Source organism: Grus americana, chromosome 9, assembly GCF_028858705.1.
Source record: "Grus americana isolate bGruAme1 chromosome 9, bGruAme1.mat, whole genome shotgun sequence".
NCBI classification, from domain to species: domain Eukaryota; kingdom Metazoa; phylum Chordata; class Aves; order Gruiformes; family Gruidae; genus Grus; species Grus americana.
In genome coordinates this window covers 24,532,928-24,554,643 of record NC_072860.1, presented here as the reverse complement: position 1 = coordinate 24,554,643, position 21,716 = coordinate 24,532,928, and the positions used below count along the sequence as shown (strand labels likewise).

The 21,716-nt window shown below is 38.0% G+C and overlaps 1 protein-coding gene across 3 annotated transcripts in view; it reads left to right on the top strand.

Moving 5' to 3' along the window:
* The window catches only part of SERPINI1 (serpin family I member 1), a 52,603-nt gene that overhangs the window by 6,210 nt on the left and 24,677 nt on the right, over positions 1-21,716 (top strand). For 2 of the 3 annotated variants that reach the window (XM_054835255.1, XM_054835256.1), the window contains one exon: positions 20,216-20,483. In XM_054835255.1, coding sequence (XP_054691230.1) covers positions 20,234-20,483 — 250 coding nt within the window. In that variant the 5' untranslated portion in view covers positions 20,216-20,233. Of the gene's footprint in view, positions 1-1,081; positions 1,373-1,805; positions 2,193-20,215; positions 20,484-21,716 lie in introns of those variants that run through there. The other variant, XM_054835257.1, reaches the window with a different exon arrangement.

Sequence of the window (21,716 nt, the reverse complement as noted above, 5' to 3'; positions counted from 1 at the left end):
TCTGGCTGTGACTAGTCCAGTCACAGAATTCATGAACTGTTCTCCCAGTTCTCTCTATCCAAAGATGCTATTACTGGAGGTCTGCAAATTGAGGAGCTTGGAAGAGGTCAGCAGTGTATGAGAATCTGTTTTAAGAGAAATAAGGCGAGCTGTTAACAACCATTTAGTGCTTAGGATGTAAACATAGGAGATGCAGAGCTGAACCCTTTTAATTCAACGCTGTTCTGGTCTTTGGTTGCTGTGATCTCATTTTCATCCTGCAGTAGTGTTGACCTAAGTATCACAGATAGGTATTATGTGTTGTCTGTAACTGATAGTAGGGGAAGTCTGGAAGGGATGTTTTGCCTCTGTCTTAGGTCATTCCTCTGCATCAGAATTGGGCCTTCCCTCTTCATCTGCTTGCCTGTTTTATCCATCTCCCTTGGTGCACAGGCCTAACCGTAGCAATCTCCCTTCACATGCTCTAGCATTTCCTTTGCTATGCTCATGGTGCTCTGTGCTTCTGCAGTGTGTGCATGCAAATCTTTGCTTTTACTCTCCAAGGGACATTGCCCACCTCCTTATTGCTGCCATCTGAAAATGCCATTGCAAGGAAGCAGAACTGTGAGAAATACTAGCTGTGGCTTTCTTTATAGAACAAGCAGGAATAGTTTTATTACTACCAGCTCAAACAGAAAATAGCAATAGTCAGTGAAATATGCCACCCTCATGTGAACTTGTCCAGAAGTGGGTTTTTTTAAAGTTTTTTTAAGCCATAGACAAGACAATGATTGATGAATAACGTCTTCCCACGTTTCCCCTGATCCTCATCTGACAAACTCGGAGCATCTCTAAATACCTCTTGGGAATTCAGCAAGATATGAGGTAACATTCTCAATAGAAGGATGAATGCCTGATAGGAGTAAGCAGCCTGAAACAATGTTCGTAGTGCTTTGTAGCTCTAAGTGTTCCTGTTCTTCCTGGGCACAGGCTCCAAAGTCTCTCATGCCATGCATGCCTGAATGCAGCTCCTCAATTCATTGTCAGCTCTGTGGTCACTGCATGCAACAACTGTGCTTGTTCTCAATTTCTTGTAGGAGAGTGCTTTGATTAGCATCTCTGAGGCATAGAAAATGTCATGGTAGCACAAAAAGCCATGTGGATTTTAGAACTTTTGGAGTCTCCAGTTACACAGAAGCTACTTGGAGTCATCATGGCTGGCAGTTTCCATCTGGTCTCCCTACCATGCATGTGCTGAAATACTAAAGAAACCAGTATATTAGATCTACGAGGAGATACCAAGAAAAACTCATATCAGAAAAACGAGTGAGCAGAGATGTCTAATTATGGGGGATATGGAGCAGCAAGGCATGTAGAGAAGATACCCATGAAAGTGAGTAAGAAACAAATTGACCATAAGTAGAATATGCACGAAGCGAAAAAATGCCATTGGTAACTTCTCATACACAAATGCGAGGGAGGAAAATGTACATACAATATGAAAACACAGTACCCTTGTGAATTTGACATAACTGATAGCAGGTCTTCATATATGAAGTAACAGCAAAATACTCCTTAGCTTCAAGAGGGCAAGGTTTCACTTGGTCACAATGAAAATAAATTCTTGAAGTGACGGAAGCATATTTCTCAACAAGAACACTAAGATATCTTGTATGTAGAAGGAGAAGAAAGCAAGGTAAATTCAAATCTACATATAAAAATTGTTACAAGGAGCTTGGTCTAATACAGTATCATCTTTACCTGTAGTGAAATCCCTGCAGAGCCACATGTAGGATAATATGTGTTCTCACTATTTGTCATTTCAGGATTAGTAGAGACGAATTGACATTCACCATCCTTTCGTAATCCTTATCTACGTAACCTATCTTTGAGTTATTACTTAAGCCTTACAATTCTCAAGGAATTTAGAAGAATCCCCAGAAATATTGCTGAAGCACCAAGAGGGCAAGGACGAAACTAAATTTTTGCTTTCAAAGGCTCTGGGATTGTCCTGCGAGCTCAGAGAAGGTAACATCAATGGATAGGATATTTTTAAAGGAAGAAGACAAAAAAGCTTACTTGTCCACCACCAAAGGGTCTAAACCCAAGTCATTTAATCTAAACCTGCGTTTCTCCAATATAAGATGAGAACAGACTCTTCCTACTTGTAAAATTCAGTGATGAGTGTGAGGCATCTGGATGTTCGTTAAAAGGTAAAGGTCTATTTGGATGTGATTAATACTTTCAACAACCTTAATGTATTGTATATCAGCCATGTAAGCAACTAGGTGGTCATATAATTCATCAGGCATGGCAGTCTTTACTATCCTAGAGCAGATTGGTATAGATTTTTAGAGATATTAGATCATTCATATTACTTACTCTAAGGATAAATGGTAACATTCATCATAGACTTCCCATTTTTATTTTGTAAATCTTTCAATACAATGATTGAATAACACTTTGAAAGCTAACAATTGCAAATCCTAGATATTGTTTGAATTGTAGAGGTATTTTGCACTGTGCTGATCAAAGTAACAAATATCATCAATAGACTTACACAACACATAAATGTTATGTATGTTCAAGGAAGCTTTTAGAATACAGCATTCATGTAGAAAATATTTGAGATAATAATGTATTATTCACTTATAGAAAAATTTAGTGTTGAGTTGAATTTCAGTCAAGGCTGTGAAAATACTTGATATTCTTTTAAAACAAGAAATCGTTCCATCACTGAATTCTTACAAGGTTGTGCATACAACAGGAAACAGCATATTAACAGGAAATTGCCATCATTTTTTCATGCTTAAATGGAGTAGATCTGAAGTCAGTTCATTCAACAAAACAGCAATTTGGAGCTACTCTACAGAGCTCACTTGAGGCACCATGCTCTTCCTAGTTCACTTTAAATACGGATTATGGAGACTACTGCTGATTTTTTCATATTTAAATTACGACTAGTTTTATTATCTTACATTTTACCTGGTTGACTAGAGAAATAAAATTTTTCTGACTGTCTTCTGGCTTATACAAAATATAGTTAATTAAGACATGCTATACTTTCTCCCCAGAGTCAAAGTATAATGTTCAGCTGGCCAACTTGCATGAATAAACCATCACTGTGAATCATTAATTTAGAAGACAAGCTATGGTAATTGATGTCTTTATGCAAGCTATGGAAATGCTTAGGGAAATGACTTATTTTTCTTGTTGGTACATCTTTACATTTGTTTTAGAGTATTTCTAGTGCTGTAGCCTCTGAAACAGATTCACCTGAGATTAACTGTTTCTGTGGGAATGTGGTATTTGTCTTGGTTTTGAGAAAAAAACTTAATATTTTTATTATGAAAAAAACCTATTAAAATTTATAAGACTTGACCTTGGGCTAATCTTGTGTGCATATACTGAATGAAACACCATTTAAATTTTGGAAGTTTCTAGTAAAAAGACCTGGCACAGTGATATTAGCAGTAGCCTTAATGTGGTAAAAATGCCTTTCAAAAATCATAACATTATTATATCTGGTAATGCAAACAGGGATTGCAAACACTTAATACATATTGTGTAAGTTGGTATTTAGACCTTCCTATATTCTGATATGTTGGAAGTGGTTACCTGATGAGTTGATAGCATGTTTTTGTATCAAACTAAGCGTATCAAAGCATGATGATACATATATTTTGTTGGAAGACTTACACTTGAAGATAATTTAATTCACAAAGTTTACTTCTATGTTAAATTTTACTGTAACAATCATGTCTGTATAGCAAAAAGAGTTACCAATTTTGTTTCCTTTGTAGGAATCTCTTCATTTTCACCCATAATTGAAATATTAGGGTTTGCTAGTCCACAGTGATGTATACCAATTTATGATTATTTTGTCTGTCTTCAAAACAAGACAGATGCAGCTAGGTCAGTACTTGGATGGGAGCCAACAGCTTGGTGGTTTTTCAGTAGCAGTTCAAAAGCAGAGTATCAATAACCGGTAACAAAGCTATCAGGTTGCTGAGGTAAAAACACCAAGTGGCAATGGTTTTTGTATTATTACAGATCAAAGTAGTTTCAGTATTTTTTTTGTTGCTGGTCTCTTATATTTGAAAATGTCTGTTCCATCTCTAAATTCCTCCTGTATCAGCAACCAAAGATGTTTGTCTTCAGTTTGAGTCTTTCAACTTTGTATATTGTATTGCAGTTGCAGCAAGGTTACGTACTCCTCCTCCAGTAGACTTTACATTTTTCATTACCAAAAAAAAGTTTATGAACCTTTGAAGGGTTTTTAACGCATGCATGCAGATTTCATCTGTGCAAAATATGACAGAATTGAAGTCTTTCAATTGACTTTAATGGGTCTTGGAACTATAAGTACATAGTAATGTGGTGTTTTCTATTCCATAGAGGAAACTTGTTAAATGCTTCTTGTATGTTCAGTAACTGAAATACCAAGCGGACCATTTCTACATATAGTCTTTAAGATGTAACAATTCTGAAAATAAGCAGGCATCGGGTGTTGGAACTAGCTGATTTTTAAGGTCCCTTCCAAACCAAACCATTCTATGATTCTGTGTGGTTTTTGTGTTCTTTTTTTTTTTTTTTAAAGTCTGGAATACTTAAGTCTGAATTTTGGTGCCTAAATGAGAGGTGTTATTTTATGTGCTTGGCTGCTCCTGTTTGTTCTCAGATGAGCCCTGGTGTGCTGCACTCAGAAATCCAGCCCTGAATTTTGACATCATATATATAGAGGAACAAAAAGAGAGTATGTTCACAGTAAACTGGCATTTCAGCTAAATTCAAATGGGCATTGTGATATTGATTCAATTTCATAAGATATGAGAAGTATCATATTGCTGATAGCTTCAGTTACCGAAAAATTATAATCTCCACTTTTATAAAGTGAGATACAACATGTTTGTTAATGCTTCCCGTGGACATATAGTAACTTGGTCATGGGACATTAAATGCATAATTGGGTTGTATAATTAACTTCTTTCCCTATGGATTGAGAAATAGAATTTTCTGAGTGGTTCAAAAATATTTTTATAATATTAGTTCAAGCCAAGGGGGAAAAAAAAATAAATTTTTCAGGCCTTTTAAGATACATAGTGAATGGAACTTTGTTTCTAATGTGTTTATATGCCAGCCATAAAACTCACAAAGCAGTGACTACTTCTGTGTTTCCATACCTGATGCCGAACAGAGATTTGAAGCTTGCTTGCTTGGCCAAAAAATTCCAAAATCATTGAACCAAAAGAGATTTTGAGGGTTTTCCCTTAACAGGTGTTTCCTTTTGCATAGAACATAGATTGGGAGCAGGTTTATATAGCCTTTTTCTCTTGCTTTCCCTCTCATGCATCTTTCATGTGAGATCACTACTCATAAGGTAGGTAAAGTCCTTTTCAGTATTTAAGAGGTATGTAGTTTTATGGTCTTAAAATGGGGCCATGGAATGTATATGGGGATGTACGTGTGTATGTATACTTGTATGTGTTTGTATGTACATCTTTTTCAGCACATGGAGGATGGACAAAATGTATGCTGTCTATGAGTTCCCAAGTCACAGTCAACTGTCTCTTGACTCCTGACATGCTTGTCTCACCTTCTTAAAGGGATCTGGTGGATGTGGGTAGATGTAGAGACCTCCCCAGGCAACTTATTCCAGAGCTTCGTTGTCTTTGCCAGCAAAATGCTATTCTTAAAGTCCAGTCTGACATTTTGTTATTACAATTTGAGACTCTTCTTGTCCCATCCACTATATGCACAGAATCAGAATAGTATTTTAATTCCTTTTTTAATTTCTTCCTCCATAATCGATATCAAAGATAGAGGCTCAAATAAAACATCCCCAAACTGGCAAAATTTGAGTTTTTAAATCCATGTTACTTTAATACTTTCATTCTTGGGCTACCTCAATTGGCATCACTGTTAGTCCAATTAAAAAATAAGCACCTGTCTTAAAAAATTCATAGCTGGACTGGTGTCACAGGCAAGCTTGGGAGAAAATTACTTAGACATAGAAAATACTTCTGAAAGGCAGAATACTTTTATTTCAAAGTAGCCAGCTCGACTTTTTTGACAATTCATTAGCAATATCATAAACCAAGTAACGCTGAGACATCTACAGTTTGATCAGGGGAAAAATTTCTAGCATACTTTCCTGGATAAAATTATCTCAGCGATTGTTAGTGGGAGTGGTGAGCTGCCGATGTCAAACAGCAGGTGAATATGGTTGCAGGTCCCTTCCTGAAACAATTCAGCAAAAAGACAGCGGTGAGACCCATGAAAATCTGAACAACTTGAGGACTTTGAGGTAGTTAGTGCTCTAATTTTGTAACATCATGATCTGACTCTTTCTATATAAACAGGTTAAACTAGTAGAACCTTTAAAACAAGCACAAGGAAATGTTTGTTTAATAAGGCCACAGTAAAGATTTTTTCCAGATACAGACTCACTGAATGGGAGTGTAAGCAGTGTTTGAGGTTAGGGATCAGCTGTGGCCACTCAGGCTTGTAATTACAGCTGTGGTAAGTGTTTTCAAGTCTTGCTGTACTGAGAGTTTTCTTAATCCATTATTTTACTAGGCCTTTCATTGCCCCTCCTAGTACATTGTAACAATTCCTGAAATCCCGTGAATCATGGGAAAACAAATGTTAGGCTATTAATTTCTGGCTATATAGAGATATAAATATATAGAGTGTTACCTAGGCAAGTACGTGGTCATGTTTGACATTATTGTATTTAGTAGCTGCAGTAAGCATGCAGGTATTACGACTCTATATGCAGTGAAGACTGGATTGTTTAAACTTTAAGCTTTTTAATTGGGGAAAAAAGGTATAGGGAACTTTTATTCCATTATTGTTATTATTAGGCTTGGTTACTGCAGACTTTGGGAGCTAGAAAAGACATGTCCTGTTTAAAGCTCGATGCTGGCTGCAGTTGGCTTCCCTGTGTTTTTATGAAAACCAGCACGAAGCTGATGCCTCAGCTGGTTACTGTTTGCTCTTTAAGCCATGCAGAAATCCATGCCCTGGAATGTCAAACAGGACTGGAAACTCGATACAGCTGAGCTGCTGTCACCTGTACATGGGCAGGTTACTGCTTAAAACAACAAATCTTTGAGCATTGTTCTTCACTTAGAGAGCCTTTATCTTCTGCCTTGGATGACTTTGAACAAAGAAGAAATAAACTTAAAAAGAACTTTAGGTGGATAATGTCATGCTGTAAGTAATGTTACCCCTTTAAATTCTACTATTCTGCCTGCTTTTCTCCCTCTTAAGGGGTGGGCTAGCCATAATTTTAGACAGTGTTTCAGGTATCAGTGATAAGCTTTATCTGATGATGAAACAGAGGTGGCTGAGGTTTACAGTCTAGTTTCAGCAAGGTGTACAGTTGATTTCTGCACACTTCTTCAGGGATTAACAGATTCTTTGTGCGATTAGAGATGAGCTTTTGCCTTTTTACATATTGAGGTGTATTTGTGTCCAATAGAATAACTGTTCTGTGGTGAATAACTAAAAAAAAGTGCATGTTTTGGGCAACACTTTGCACACGGCTGCACCAAACCAGTCGAGTTGATTGTTGACTGATGAGTTTGCTGCTGAGATATATTGATTAAAAATTAAAATATCTTTTCTGCTGTGGCTGCATTAATGGAACTGGTTGGTACAAACTGGGTCTAAATTCCTTGCTTTGAGGTACAGCTGTCCACCTCGCCTACTTAACAACTTAATTTAGACATAACAATCAGATAACCCATGGAAGGCTTGAAAATTGGGATCTTATATACAGGCACAGGAATTCAGGTTAGCCTATTTAGTTTTCAAAGGCATGCTAATTAAAAAGATTAACCTAATTTTTAATAAGAATGTGTATATTACCCACCAATGTAAAATGCTAGACGCGCATGAATCATAGCATATAATACGAAAAATGGGAGTAGTATTATAGTCTCTAATAAAAGGTAGAATTAATATTAACTTGCCATAGGAAATCCTAGAGGAAACACCTAAAACTTGCTGGAAAACAGGTATTCTATTTTTTGGGAGGGGAAAACAATGAGATTTCAACCTTCATGTTTCATTCTGGATGTTGGAAATTACTTGATTACTTTCTGTAAGGTATTGGAGTTTTGAGTTACAAAAACACATTTAAAAATCTTCAAAAACAAACAAAAACCCAGCAAACCCACAAAAAAACCCCAAAACCAACCAAACAAAAAAAAAAAAAACCTCAACACCCTCTGTAAACCATATCATGAATGTGTTTATATAGCCACAGGGAGACTGTATAGATGTGAGCCAGTGAACAAGAGAGGTGGACTGTTTCTTCAGCGCTTCATGATTGCTCTTGTTCATGTGAATTGCTTTAGCATTTAGAATCAGATCTAACATGATACAAACTTCTCTGTGTGGGAGAATAGGCAAGATTAAGACGAATTCAGCTCCCTGCATGTGGTGTTTAAATGGCTCATCATCGAGAGGATACTTGGAACAGCATCAGTTCTCATAAACACAAACCAATGAGGCTTGAACAGTGATCTGCAGAAGTGCGCTTCAAGGCCAGATTCCACCTTCCGGGCGCAGCTTGAATACTGGACTCTGAGCTGTTTCGTCCATGGTGAGCCAAGAGGGATGTATCAACAGCTATAGGCCTCCAAGGCCAGGATAAACAAAACTATCAGAAGAAAAATGTGAATATTATCTTCCTTTTGTTTTTTTCTCTAACTAAAATGAGACTTGTGTTTTGCCTCTAATTGAGTAAGCTATATTTCTTTGGTTGTTACAGATCTTCTGTTGTGGATAAGATACCTGCACAGCAGGGATTGTTTTTTTCCTCTCTGTCTTTCTCTTTCCGTTTCCAATTTTCCCATTTATTCCTTGAAACTGCTGCTGTTCCAAATATTCTCTCTGAACAATTTCAGTAACACATGCAGGGAGCTGAATTTGCTTCTTGTCTTACCCTGCCAGCTCACCCAGTTTGAACAGTATGAGACTACTAGTTTTCTTTCTTTTTTTTCCTTAAGCTGGTAAGTTCATGGATGCTTATGAAGAAGCAAGTGGGAAGAAGGACTTGAATGATGATGTGGAGGAAAAAGTGAGCATTTCAGTGGGAATTCTGTCCACTATGCCACACTAGCTGGTTTTTCCTACTGTCCAGATACTATATGAGTTGATCAGTTGCTTGTATTGGTGTCTGTAATTAAGTTGTGTCTGTAATCAGGCAGATGCCCTGGTTGCTTTCCTTTTTTAAAATTGTATTTTAAAAGAGCTGCTCTCAGGTGAAAGCAATATAAAATTGGAGTTCTGGAGTTGAAGAAATCATGGATATGAGAGGCAAATGCAAATATTTGAAAATATATGAAAACTACTAGCAGAGCAGATAGCTGAAGCCTAAGAGGCAAGAATTGGAATTGGCCTTAGGGCAGGAGGAAGGAGAAGTTTAATTTTCTTTTCCACATCTTTCCATGCTTCTCACTCCTTTGGGAAGACCAGTGATCAGCATCCTTCATATAAAAAAGAAATTCCTATCATATGCCTTGTTTGGAGTTTTCCACTGTGTGAAATAGAGTGAAAAATCCTGCTACTAGCCGAATTTTGCATCCAGATTATTCTGTAGTTTTTAGGAAAAAAAAGTCTTTATTTTGTAACAGATGTTATGCTGTTATCTTAGAGAAATATTTGAAGTGGTGAAGCTTACATAGTAGTGCTAAATTTTTGTCTCAGAGTTACTGATTTTGATGAAATGTACTTTTTCATTGACTCCATCTTGCTAGTTCAGAAATAAACACCTTCTGAATGACTCTTCTCGTCCTTTTGTCTCTGAAGTTTTTGTGCAAGACCAGCTTTACAGGCTGTTTCCGTTTTGATTTTTGTCTCAACTGTGTCTCTGGTCAGGCTCAGCATGCTTGCCAAAACAGCTCTTTCAACTGGTTTCAAGAACCATCTTTCATAGATCCTGTCCAGCTTCAGCTGCTGTGCCAGGACAGCTCTATTAACTGGATGATAATAGCCTGGCCACCTCTGCCAGCACGGTCCCCTGGCTGGCTCCAGAGCAGCTGCCAGCATGGAAGGTGCCAGGGCTGCCGGGGTGGCTGGGGGAGCTCCACTGGCAGGCGGCTGTGCTCCGGAGTTAGTGTGGGCCAGTGTTTCATACCGTTCTGTTGCTGGCTGTCAGGACAGTCTGTCTGATATATGCAGTTGCTTCTAAGAGTAATTGTAGCTGGCTGGAAGCTCACCAGTGGCGGCTGCTGCTGCGATCTTGCATCTTCTGTGTAGAAATGGACTACAAAGTTGAGAAGCAGTAGAGAAATGTCTGTGCATTATAAATAACAATCCTTGTAATGATGAATTGCCATTTGTAATCAATCAGGGTATAACATCTACTTTTAATGCTAGGGTTAATTGTTTTGGTTTTTTTTCCTAAAGCAATCTGTATCTTATTACTATACTGTAAGAAACTAATTCTGATCCAAGTAGTGTTAACATAAGTGAATAATAACTTCTGGAAATAGTGACGTTACCTAAATGTAAATGGAGCCCAACGTTGATTGCAAGTTTGAAGCCAATATTGTTTTGTAGGAAAGCAAGCTGTTTTGTATGTCACACTTGCATTTAGTTTATGAAGTGATAGATTCCTTTTCTGAAGTCCTGATACATTTTAATTAACTTTCTTCATCCTCTTGACATAGTTATATCCATAGCCTGATTTTTTTTTTTCTGAAGTCCTTGTGAAGGAAGCTGAACAATGTATTGAGGAATTAACTTCTGTTTTGAACTTTTGAAACACTGTTTCACAGATAATATAGGCCTTGTCTATTTAGTTATTTTGGGATGATTTAAAGACTATCATTCTTCATGGCATTTTGTTAGACGTTTAAAAATTTTCCTGAGTTGGTTGGTATTGTTAAAATGTATTCAGGAAGTCTCCTTCAGAGAGACACAATTTTAAGGTACTGTTGATGCAGTATTCCCTATTTCTATGAATCACTGAATAGTGAAGGGCTCCTGGTCTGTTTTTGTTTATCCCTAATTAGTTGCGTCCTTCAGTCCTCCAACTTTTGAAGGTTTAAAATTGGCTGTTAGAGCTTGTATAATGACAGGCGAAGTATATAGTCTAATGTAATGTATCTCAAGTGACCTTATGCATAAATATGGAGTCACAAGAAAAAATGTACGGCATTTGAAACATTGTATTCCAAATTTGCTTGCTGTAAATGCTTTCACAAAATGTATTATTAATATTTTTTGGTTCTGTTGAAACTGTAATATCATAATGCATTACAGCAATGTCTGTGACATAAGTGACAGCTTTCATCGCTTATAAAACTATGCTCCAGTACAGGCAGTAGCATCGCCTTTAGACTTAAACTGCAATGATTGCATGTGGCAGTTGCATATGGTGAAACTTAGCTGCTGCCCTTTTAATTAAATTATAGTTGGGAGCTTGCTTCTGGGAGCTTGCTGATCAACTGAATTTCACAGTAAAATAACAGAAATGTGACTTACTGCAAGTAAAGGAATTTGCAGTACATGCAAAAGCAGGCAAGAAGTTGTTCTTGTATCTAAAATAACTGATTGCAGTGTACCATCTCTGCTGCTTCTGATAGAAAATGATTACTGCAGAATAAGATCATGCCCTTCCTCTCCCTTCCTTTCCCAAAGCACTCCAAGGAAATCTGTGGAAGGAAAAATAATGTTACTGTCTCATTTGGGGTATCTTCCCTAGATGGTTGCACTGTGAGTGAAGTACTATGTTGGCCTTTTCATTCAAGAGGAAAAAAAAAAAAATCCAAAAGTAGAACTTGTCAAGATTGGCTCTTGAGAGCCTCTAAGACCAACTTCAACTCCTGTGTCAAGGCATTGTCCCTCCTTCCATGGTAAAGTCTGTCCTAAGAGGAGGTTCCCATTGCTGGGCTCTCAGGTCTAAGGTAAGGCAACTTTGAGGCACCTATATGGACCTTTCTGTTTGTGTCTTGCTCTGTTCTTGTGGGAAACCCAGCCATTTCACTTCTGAATAGAAAGTTGAAAGCAGATCCAATGTCCTATTTCAATCTCTAGCCTTGAAGCTCTTCCCCAGTCAAGCTTTGAATTTCTCAGAAGGGTTATGTGCACACCCCCAATTCTGAGCCTTTAGAATCCACAAATTCTCTAATACTTCAAATTTTCTCCTTCACGGGGCTTGTCTGTTTTGTGTTTTCTTATTCATAGCTTTTGACTTTGTGGGGCACATTGTAGCTGTCACAAATAAAAGTACTCTGCCAAACAATTTCTACATTTTTTTTCTAGACAGAAGAAACAAATAGATTGTATACGGGTCCTTACAATTGCAGGCCTTATAGCAGTAGTTTTTGAAATAAGACCACCTTTTCTTAATTGTCTGGACATGGATTTAGATGTTTGCTTTAGGCTATTCAAATTTAAGTATTTTGGACATGGCTTCTCAGCATCTCTTTTTATTTTTTAATTGGAGCTGAGGGATTATGCTTGAGGAAGCTCAATTAAGACAACTTTGGCTTGCATAATTGCCTCAGCAGGTTAGTGACTCAGTGCCAAGCTCCATGAAAGTTTAAAAACATTTGGGATTTAATGGTAGAAATTGTCCATATGAACATTTTCAGTGTACCATTTTCCTTTCAGGTTTTCTAGAGGCTACTGGTGTTATGGGATCATTTAAAAAATAGAAATAAAGAATCCTGAGGGACATGCCTTGCTGCATGTGTTGGAGAGCAAGGCTTTAGTGTGGTCCAAACGCTTCTTATAGAATGACTGTTCTTTGTCTTAGTCACTATATACTAGAGGTTTAAATACTCCAGTATTTGATATATTGTTGTTGTGCTGCTTTCTGATGAAATTAACCTCAAGGTTTCCTGCTCCAGAAGGCAGTGACTCCATAATTGACAGATGGTGATAAAATCCCATAACTTTATTACTAATGTTTGTGCAGATTGAAATATGGATGTCGTTGCACGTCTCTGAAACAAATGGATTCAAACAAGCTTAATGATTTTTAGATGCCTGTAGAATCTCTGTTTGACAAGGTCATGTGCTTGCATAAGCTAAGGATAAACATTTTTTAGGGATATTTTTTTTTTCAACACAGAAAATGTAAATATCCTAATAAGGAGGAGTTGACTTGCTGGCTAAATGTAACGTGTGTCATAGCTAGCATTTATGTGCCTGCTTGGTATTGAGAGCCATGTATAATTTTACACGATTGTCACCACTTCCAATAACCAAAGTACTGTGTAGATATCTTCGTGTACTGCTTGCACTGTCTACGATAGCCGTAACTTAAAACATTTTATAGACATCTAGTTATTCTCCCATTTCCTTGGGTATATTCTTCTGGCTATAAGCAATAATACCTCATGAACTGCATAGCTATTGCTCTGAGAAATGGTACATTCATTTACCTCCTATCACCTTGAGGCAGGCTCTCCTGTATCTCAACTCCACATGTAAGCATGCCCTAGTGGATTGTGTAAGTAGACCCTTATAGCACTTGGTAGGATGTAGATTTCCCATTTAGATGCTTGATTACAGCAGTTAGCCTTTGCACTGCTGTCCCCTGTATACCTGCCTGCTTTCACTTGTTATGTAAAATAAAGTATTTTTCAGGTTAAGTCAACTCGGGTTGTAGCCTTGTTTCACAGTACATTCTGTCGTTCCCTGTGCTGGAGGGAGAGTGTGGCTGAATGGTTGGGAGGAAGAGGATGATGAACAAAGTAAGCAACTGATGGGAGGAAGTGACACATTACTTCTGTGGGATTTTCTAGAGGTAAAACCACAACGTTCAAGGCATGAGAATACTTTTGCTCCAGTAATGCTAGCTGGAGATGCAACTTTTGCCCAGTCTTTAAACAAAAATCTGAAAGGTTGGATTCCTGGACAAAGCAGAAAGGATTGACAAAACAACTTACACTGTTCTGCAGTACAAACTGATGGAGTGGATTTGTAAGAATCTTGAGATTTGTGGTAGCAGCCATGTTCCCTGGTTGTGCAGGGCAGCGTGTCCAGGGCAAGCCTAAACCAGCCCAGGAGCTCTTGCTTACACTGTGTCCCTCCTTTGCACATCCTTCAGGGTAGCCATGACAACCACTGCCTGGTCCTGCTGAACAGCTAATGATCTTGTTAACTGCTCAGTGCATCTCCTCTGCTCAACTGGTGTTCACTGGTTTCTTTTTGGAGGGAGAGTTATGTGGATTTTTCTAAATTATTATTGCTAGTTATGTAGTCCCTCCTTCTTTGATATTGTACTGTTTGATAAAATTGCAAACAAGAAATCATCCAGAGTAAAGGGGCCTGTGGCAATTGTCATGTTTACTAACTGGCAAAGCAGCAGTGGCTGAGTATCACCAAACTTGTCTATCCTTTCATAATTAATCTGTCACAAACACGATACAGTTGTGGTTGGGTTTCAGGGGAAGGAGGAGGCACCCAGCTCCTACCTAGATAGACAGTAGGTTTTTTTTTTCCTCTGGCTAGCAGGGCTTGCTCCCTAAGTAAATTCATCTCTCGCTTTATTAAATTGTTCTGCCAGACTTCTGTCTGTTCCTGCAGATGCTCTTCTTTACAGGAGAGAATGTAATCAGTCCTGTTACCACACTTGCTTTTCTTTTATACACTGATCACAAGGAATCAGCAGTTTTTCTCGTTTGTGCTTCCCACACCTTTGGTGTTTAGCTTGCATGTAGCCAAGAGTAATCTTTAAGGCAACTAATCTTAGTTTAGTCTCTGTGTGCTGAGGAACTAAGGCAATATATCACAGTTTTATTTTGTAGGTTTTTAAAGCCATAAATGAGTTTCTTTATAAAATCCACAGTCTGTAAAGGTGTAAAAGACAGGGAAATTATAACCCTTTTTTCAACCTGTCTGGCATGCAGAAGGTACTGGAATTCAGCCCTTAATTGAATTTTTGGCACCTTCCTACATTGAGTCCAATTCTTACTGTTTCAAAATTCACGGTACTTCATGTCTGTGAACTCTGAGTTTGTTGATGTGATATCTCTCAAAATATCTTGGCTTACAGAGGATGCTTGCCCCTTTTGCATTTTTCTGAAAGCATATGTAACGAACTAAATAGTTCAGAGTTTGTGGGTGTGAGGGGGCGATGTTGTTCTCCTTCCTCTTAGTCATTCCAGCCTTATGCTTGGGGAAAGGCAAGAGCTATAGTTAATCTAGCCTATGAATGTTTTTCTTCAAACGTTGTTAAAACTAGTGTTGCTTCTGCCCGTCTACAGGAGTACATCTGTGCCGGCCACAGGGCAAGCGAACAGGAATGCTGCCCTTAGACTGAGCTGGTTGTGACCTGTTGTGGAAATGTGGGAGACTGAATTTTGGGACTAACAAAATCTTTACAGAAGGTGTCTGAAATTTTGAATGAAAAAGTTGCCCAAGAATTGAACTAGCCGTGACCTCAGTGCAAGTAACTACTGAACAACATATATCTGAAATATCTTTTTTTATTATTTTAAGTAATATGTGAGTGGAATGACAAAAAATAAGAAAAATCAGAAAGAGAGGGCTGCCTTCATTTAAGATGGCTCCAAGAAACTTGACCCCTGTACAGAACAGTGTCCAAAAGCAAAAGAAGCCCCCAGACAAAACAGGCATGTCTCTATACCCAGAGCAGAACAACCAGAAGAATCATATCGGAATGTCAAACTGAGCAGAGTTGGTGTTCAACTAAAGAAGTGCGTGTATGTTAGGGAAGCCCATTTACATTGAAGTTCTGGTAAAAGTCACCAGATAACACCTGCACAGGTACAACTGTGCAATAATGTCTCATCTGGAGGTACAGGTATTTCTCTGGTTTCTGAAATGATACTACATTCTTTCATGTTATGTTGCTGCTTTTTTTCCTGAGAACAGTTGCAAGCAAGAGCAAAACTAATACTCTGACAAACCCCTGTAGCTAGTGATGATTTGTGATACCCAATTGTTTTCCAGGAAGAGGCTATTGCAAGGGGAGAGTATTTGTCTATTTGCACTGATTATTTGATTGCCTGGTAGGAGAGAGTGGTGTTCATGTGTCAGTTAAGATAAAATTAAACAAAATTTAGATTCTGTCTGAGACTGTCCTTCAAACGAGAAATTCATATCTTTGGTCTTAACATCTGTGTGATTGAAGAATGAAAGTAATTTTAACAGCTTTTTTTCATTCATATAGGTAGTCAATAAATGCAAAATGCATGCAGTAACATTTGAGACTGATGGTTCTTGACTTTTAAACATTATTTAACGTGCACTTTGACTCCTCTTCAGCTGATGCGGTATTATTTAACTGGATTTCATTGATGCAGAGCAGCAATGACAGACTGTATGGCTGATGACTCTGAGGAAGAGACTAAAAAGTTTGATGACACTCATGGGAATTGTTTAACTTCCTGGACATACATTACATAATGTTCAGCTTCATTTCCTTCATTTCAAGTATATTTGTGAATAGGGTACAGTCAATTTAAAAAATGCTCTGCATACTGCTGCAGAAACAAAACAGAGTGCCCTCGACTTGTGCTGAAAAGAGATGCTGAGAACATGTTGCACCATAATAAGTGTTCAGCTGTTCATTGGATCAAGACCTGCTGCATGAAGAGGCATGAGGAAGCATAAAACCAGAAGTAATGTAGCCTAAAGTAAGGCAGAATTGGAGAAGCAATAACTGTTATGACTAGAATGATAATTAAGAGCTGGATTCCTAGTTGTCAGTAGAACAGTGTATGTACACTTGTACCAGAACTGCAAGAAGAATTGAACTGAAGAATTTACTCCAGACATCTCAGATTAGTCCGTTGTCGCGTTGGCTGGCAAGGATGGATCAGATGGCTGTTGTGTTTTACAGCCTTCTCCCTGCTGACCATCTTCCACAGATAGATCTTCAGTTTGCTTTAAAACATCTTCCCTTATATTGCACTCTTACTCGTATGTTGTGAGAAAGTTACATTTTCACGAATACCTTGAGAGCACTGCTGGCAAAGGAGCTGGTCGCATCCTTTGCCTATACCTGAGTGCCCCTTCCCACCTCCCTGGCTCTCTTCCTTTTCCCTGGATGTGTGTATGGGGAACTGCACTGTGAACTCTATTAGAAAACCTCTCTAGACTAAAAGTGATGGGGAAGGGGAAGCAGGGGGAAATCTAAAATGTTTGACTTGAATTCATTCCTACCAAGAAATTTAATTCTGCACAGCTTAACTTCCTGCTTTGCCATCAGTGGGATTTAAACACTAAGTTTAAGTTTGGTATTTTGTCTTGTAAGAGCATTTCAGTATAAATCTTATTGGCCCCTATCTATGTACTTATTCTATTTTCTGTTTAAATAGTTAAAAATATTATAACTTGATTGTTTCACATGAGGAGCTTATCAGGAGTGGTCATGAAGAAAGATGACTTTGATTTGTGTGTCTCTATATATATAAAATAGTCTAACCTACATGTTAAGCACTTCATTAACATGTATAAATTTCCCCTCTGCCTCCCTCCTGCAATTATTTAAGCCTGTCTGGCAATAGCACATATGACAAAGATCAGTGATGGAGTGCTGAATAGCTACCTTTGCAACTAAAAGGCTTGGGAAATTTCCTTTTTTCAAAATGAAGATTACCTTATGTCTGTTGTAACCTTGTCAGGTCTCAAAGTGAGCTCAAACAGTTCTTGATATCGGGGGTGGGAGGGGGGTGTGTGGAGGGGGAAGCTTAGCTTTCTGTAGAGTTGCATCCACATTGAGCAACACAACTCGTTTGCTTAGATTAGCATGTGAGATTCCCCAAATTTGCAGGCCAGTTTAAAAGCCATGATGATGGTTTGGGTTCATTCTCAACAAAAGAAAGATGAGCTTCTGCTTATCTATTTTTTTTTGAGTACCATTTTTGACACTGTTATAGACCTGTTTGACATAAGTTTATAAGCCTTTCTTGCCTTGTACAGCTCTTAGGATGAGACGCTAATACCTGGGCTCAGTCTATCACAGTGATGTGCTGAATGAAGTCTTATATTATATAACATGAGATGCATGCTATTGTTTTTTTTAGAAAAAGTCTAGAATGCCCAGAATCACAGAGAAAACAGGGAAACCCACTTATTTTCTATAACAGAAACCTTAATATCCATAAGTCAATAATTAATAAATGGACAGGCAAAAAAAAAATGACCCGCTTTTAAGAAAAGTAGTTGTTGGGGAAGCTTGTGGTATGTTGATAATGTTTTGGACAGTAAAAAGATTGTCTTAGTCTTTATGAAATAAATAGTGATGGTCGTGGCTCAGACTGAAGTGTTTTCTATTGGGCAGCAGTGAAGTACTGGATAGTTTTGTAAGTGTACTGAAACATGTAGTCATCGAGTAATAAGCGCAATATGAAGCTGGTGCTTTAGGCTTATATGACTTACTCTGTGCCATTCTTAAATAGAATAAGAGCCTTTGGTGGAGATTTTTGATATCTTGCTAAGAATCAGAGAAAGATGGATCAGGTAGTCCAGAGAGATGAAGTGTGCCAGCATAGAGGAGGGTTTATTAGAAACTGAGAGAAGGGGCATATTTCATACATAGATGGAAGCAATCATGAGAAAGGAGATGTGGGGCTAGGGGAGAAACAAGGCTCTAGCTACTGTGTTGCACTAAGAGCCTGTCCTTTTCCCCTGAAGCATGTATGATTGCTGCACCGGTTCCTCTATTTAAATTTCTCAGTGAAAAATAACTAAAAGGCTGATCCGCAGTTAGGGAACAGGAAGAATCTTAACTAGTGACTGCATTGGTTGCTGCCCAGGCACGTATGGGTACCCTGTTGTTTTTTATATTTTCTCAACTATAAAATGTGAGTAATAATGCTTAAATCATGTATCATTCAGTGTTGTGCGAGTTAATTAGATAATGCTATGTAGTTCTTTGAAGATGAAATGCATATAAATGTTGTATAAAGCTTACTAAGGGTCTCTGTCAGGTATATGGGAACCCATAGTAACTTCAGACACAGGAGAGCTGGGAAGCGTAAGGTAGAGGCACTTGGGCTGGCTGCATGCAAATTGACGTGAGTTGAGCAACAGAATGGCACGTTCACACACATTTTTGCCATGTTGACAAGCCCTGCAGACTGGCACAACAACGTGTAAGCACTTCTGGACTAAAGCTTTTAGTCTTGCATTGTCTAACCTACTGCTTCAGGAATCTTGGCTTTGTTATGTGTTAGAGATATTGTAAGTGGCAAAGAGAAGGAATGGAAATGTGAGCTCTGTTGGCTTGGTATTTCTGACCCAAGACACTTGGCAGTGGTGGGTCGGATGCCAAGGTAGCATGAAGTTTGAAAGAAAAAATGGAAGGACAGAGACACATGTACACTGCTTCAGGAGCTGGAGTTTTAATAATATCAGTAGTTGTGTGATGACCCAAACTGGGATAGTGAAAACTGTTGCTTACTGAAGCATTTTAGCAAAGCTTGGAGGATGGATTAGTCAAAAGCATTAGTGCTAACCCTTTTTTCAATTTGGTTTTCTTTCTTGTTTCCCTGTTGTATCTTTCTTACTCTTGTATACAATAACTTTATCCTCTAAAGATATCTGAGCAGGTGTTGTCTCTTAGCTACCATAACTACCTAACTTTTAAACATTATTTACTAACAAAGTGGATTTCATTTGGTAACTAAGGCATGATTTACTTTTCTTTTAAAGAATTTTTGGCTGCTTGCCATGTGTTGTGCAACTGAGCAACATCATGGTACATTCCGTTCCTCACTGGTGTCAGCAAGCTCTCTTACAGTGCTTGAAACAGTTTCACCAGTTTGGAGTTTGGAGTGACTTAGATGAGTCAGTTGCATCTTAGTGGAAGGTCAAACGAAAGAAATGTGGCTTTGTAGGTCTCCTTGGTGAAAAAGTACAGAAATACATACTAATTCCAGATCAGCGTTGCTTAACAATGACAACAGCAAAATTTAAAAGTAGGTAAAGGCGTTGTTAGGTCTTTGAGGTCTTTTTCTGTAGAAGCTGCATTTTGTTGATCTATTGCTGAAAAATTTCAAAAGCATAAAGTCACATAATGAAGTAGGTTATTTTTTTTAAAATATATCATTACTTCAGTTTGAACAGTATATGTATTAGTTTTTCTTCCAAATAACTGAATTGTGCATTGAACTCCAAAACAAGGTTTTTTCCACACAGATTTAAGACTAAAAGTTTCCTATTCTTTTTTTCTCTTGAGTTGAATCTTCTCATACTTAAACAAGGTTAACTTATTTTCTCCAAAATTTTCTTGCAGATCTTATAATCTCAAGACATGTATTTCCTTGGACTCTTGTCTTTGCTTGTTTTGCAAAGCAAAGCCTTCAAGACAAATTTTCCTGATGAAACCATTGCAGAGCTGTCTGTGAATGTTTACAATCAGCTGCGAGCTGCAAGAGAAGATGAGAATATTCTTTTCTCTCCTCTGAGCATTGCAATAGCCATGGGAATGGTAGAGCTTGGAGCCCATGGAACCACTTTGAAAGAAATTCGACATTCCTTGGGTTTTGACAGCTTAAAAAATGGTAAGGCCTTTTAGTAATGTTTTACTGTGAGGCTTTTCGTCTTAAAGAAACAGATGGCAATGCCTGAACAATGATGGTAGTGGCCTGGTCATGTCCATGGGTTATTAATCAGTAGACTTCTGACATCCCGTTTGATGGCCTGAGCACGCTGGAGCGTGCTTCAGTGGATTCTGCATCAACTGAAAGATGCTCACATAGAATTCTGTCTTGGGCACCTCAATCTTAAGTGATTGCAGTTATCTGTTGATCTTAGATTCCGTCTGCAAAATAAGCTTGCCTTTGCTTCTAGAGTTATAAGAAGATTTTTAGGAAATCCTTTTAGGGATTATAAGGAAACCTGAAAAGGAAACAGTAGCTTTAGCAATATTGCTGATATGAAAGTATGAACATCTTAGTAATTTAACTGGAAACGTCTCTTACTTTGACATAATTTGGTTTAGTTCTTGTAGGTATAACCTGTAGGTTCTTTACCCTAATTTGTGTCCCTAATGTTCTGTCTGCATTGCATAGTGTCACACACAGATATACAAGCTAATTTAAGCAATATAATTATCTTGGTTGTTTCAGCACAATATGCCACATGTTCCCATCAGCCTTTCTGAGAAACAGGATTCTTTTCTTTAGCAGAGAACAACGCTACCACACTGCCCGGTTTGTAGTATGGGATGAGCTAAATCACGTGTCTGTTCTGTGGAATGCAAGCACACTCAGTTAGTGCAAGCAATTGTAATATGACTGCAAATGGAGGGGATGAGCGAATGGTAAAAAATTACTTTGAAAAAGCAATTTCTATGAATTTTGATGTCAAAGTAATTAGTTTGAAACCTGAACAAAATTTCTTGTTCTTGCAACATACTGGACTTCAAGTCTTCGGTGAAAGGATCTTGGGGAGATCGAGATGTGTTCAACAGTAGCACTGCACATGCAGATGATGCCTCTTTGTGGAGGCTACAGCACATGTTTAGTTCTACAATTTGTTTCTCAAACATTGATACATTATCCCTTAGCTGTAATTGAAGAAGTTATGCAGTTAATTTGAGCTGGGCCATTCACTGTTCTTGCATATGAGTGTGTTCAGTGAAAGTACTCCAATGATTTCTGCTTGGAATATATCACTGCATTCAATTTTTAAGGTTTTATGGATTTTTTAATTAGAAATTTCAGCTTCAGGAAGACAATGCAACAGTACAAGCATCCTATCTTAATGCAGACTACTTTAATCCTATTCAGGAT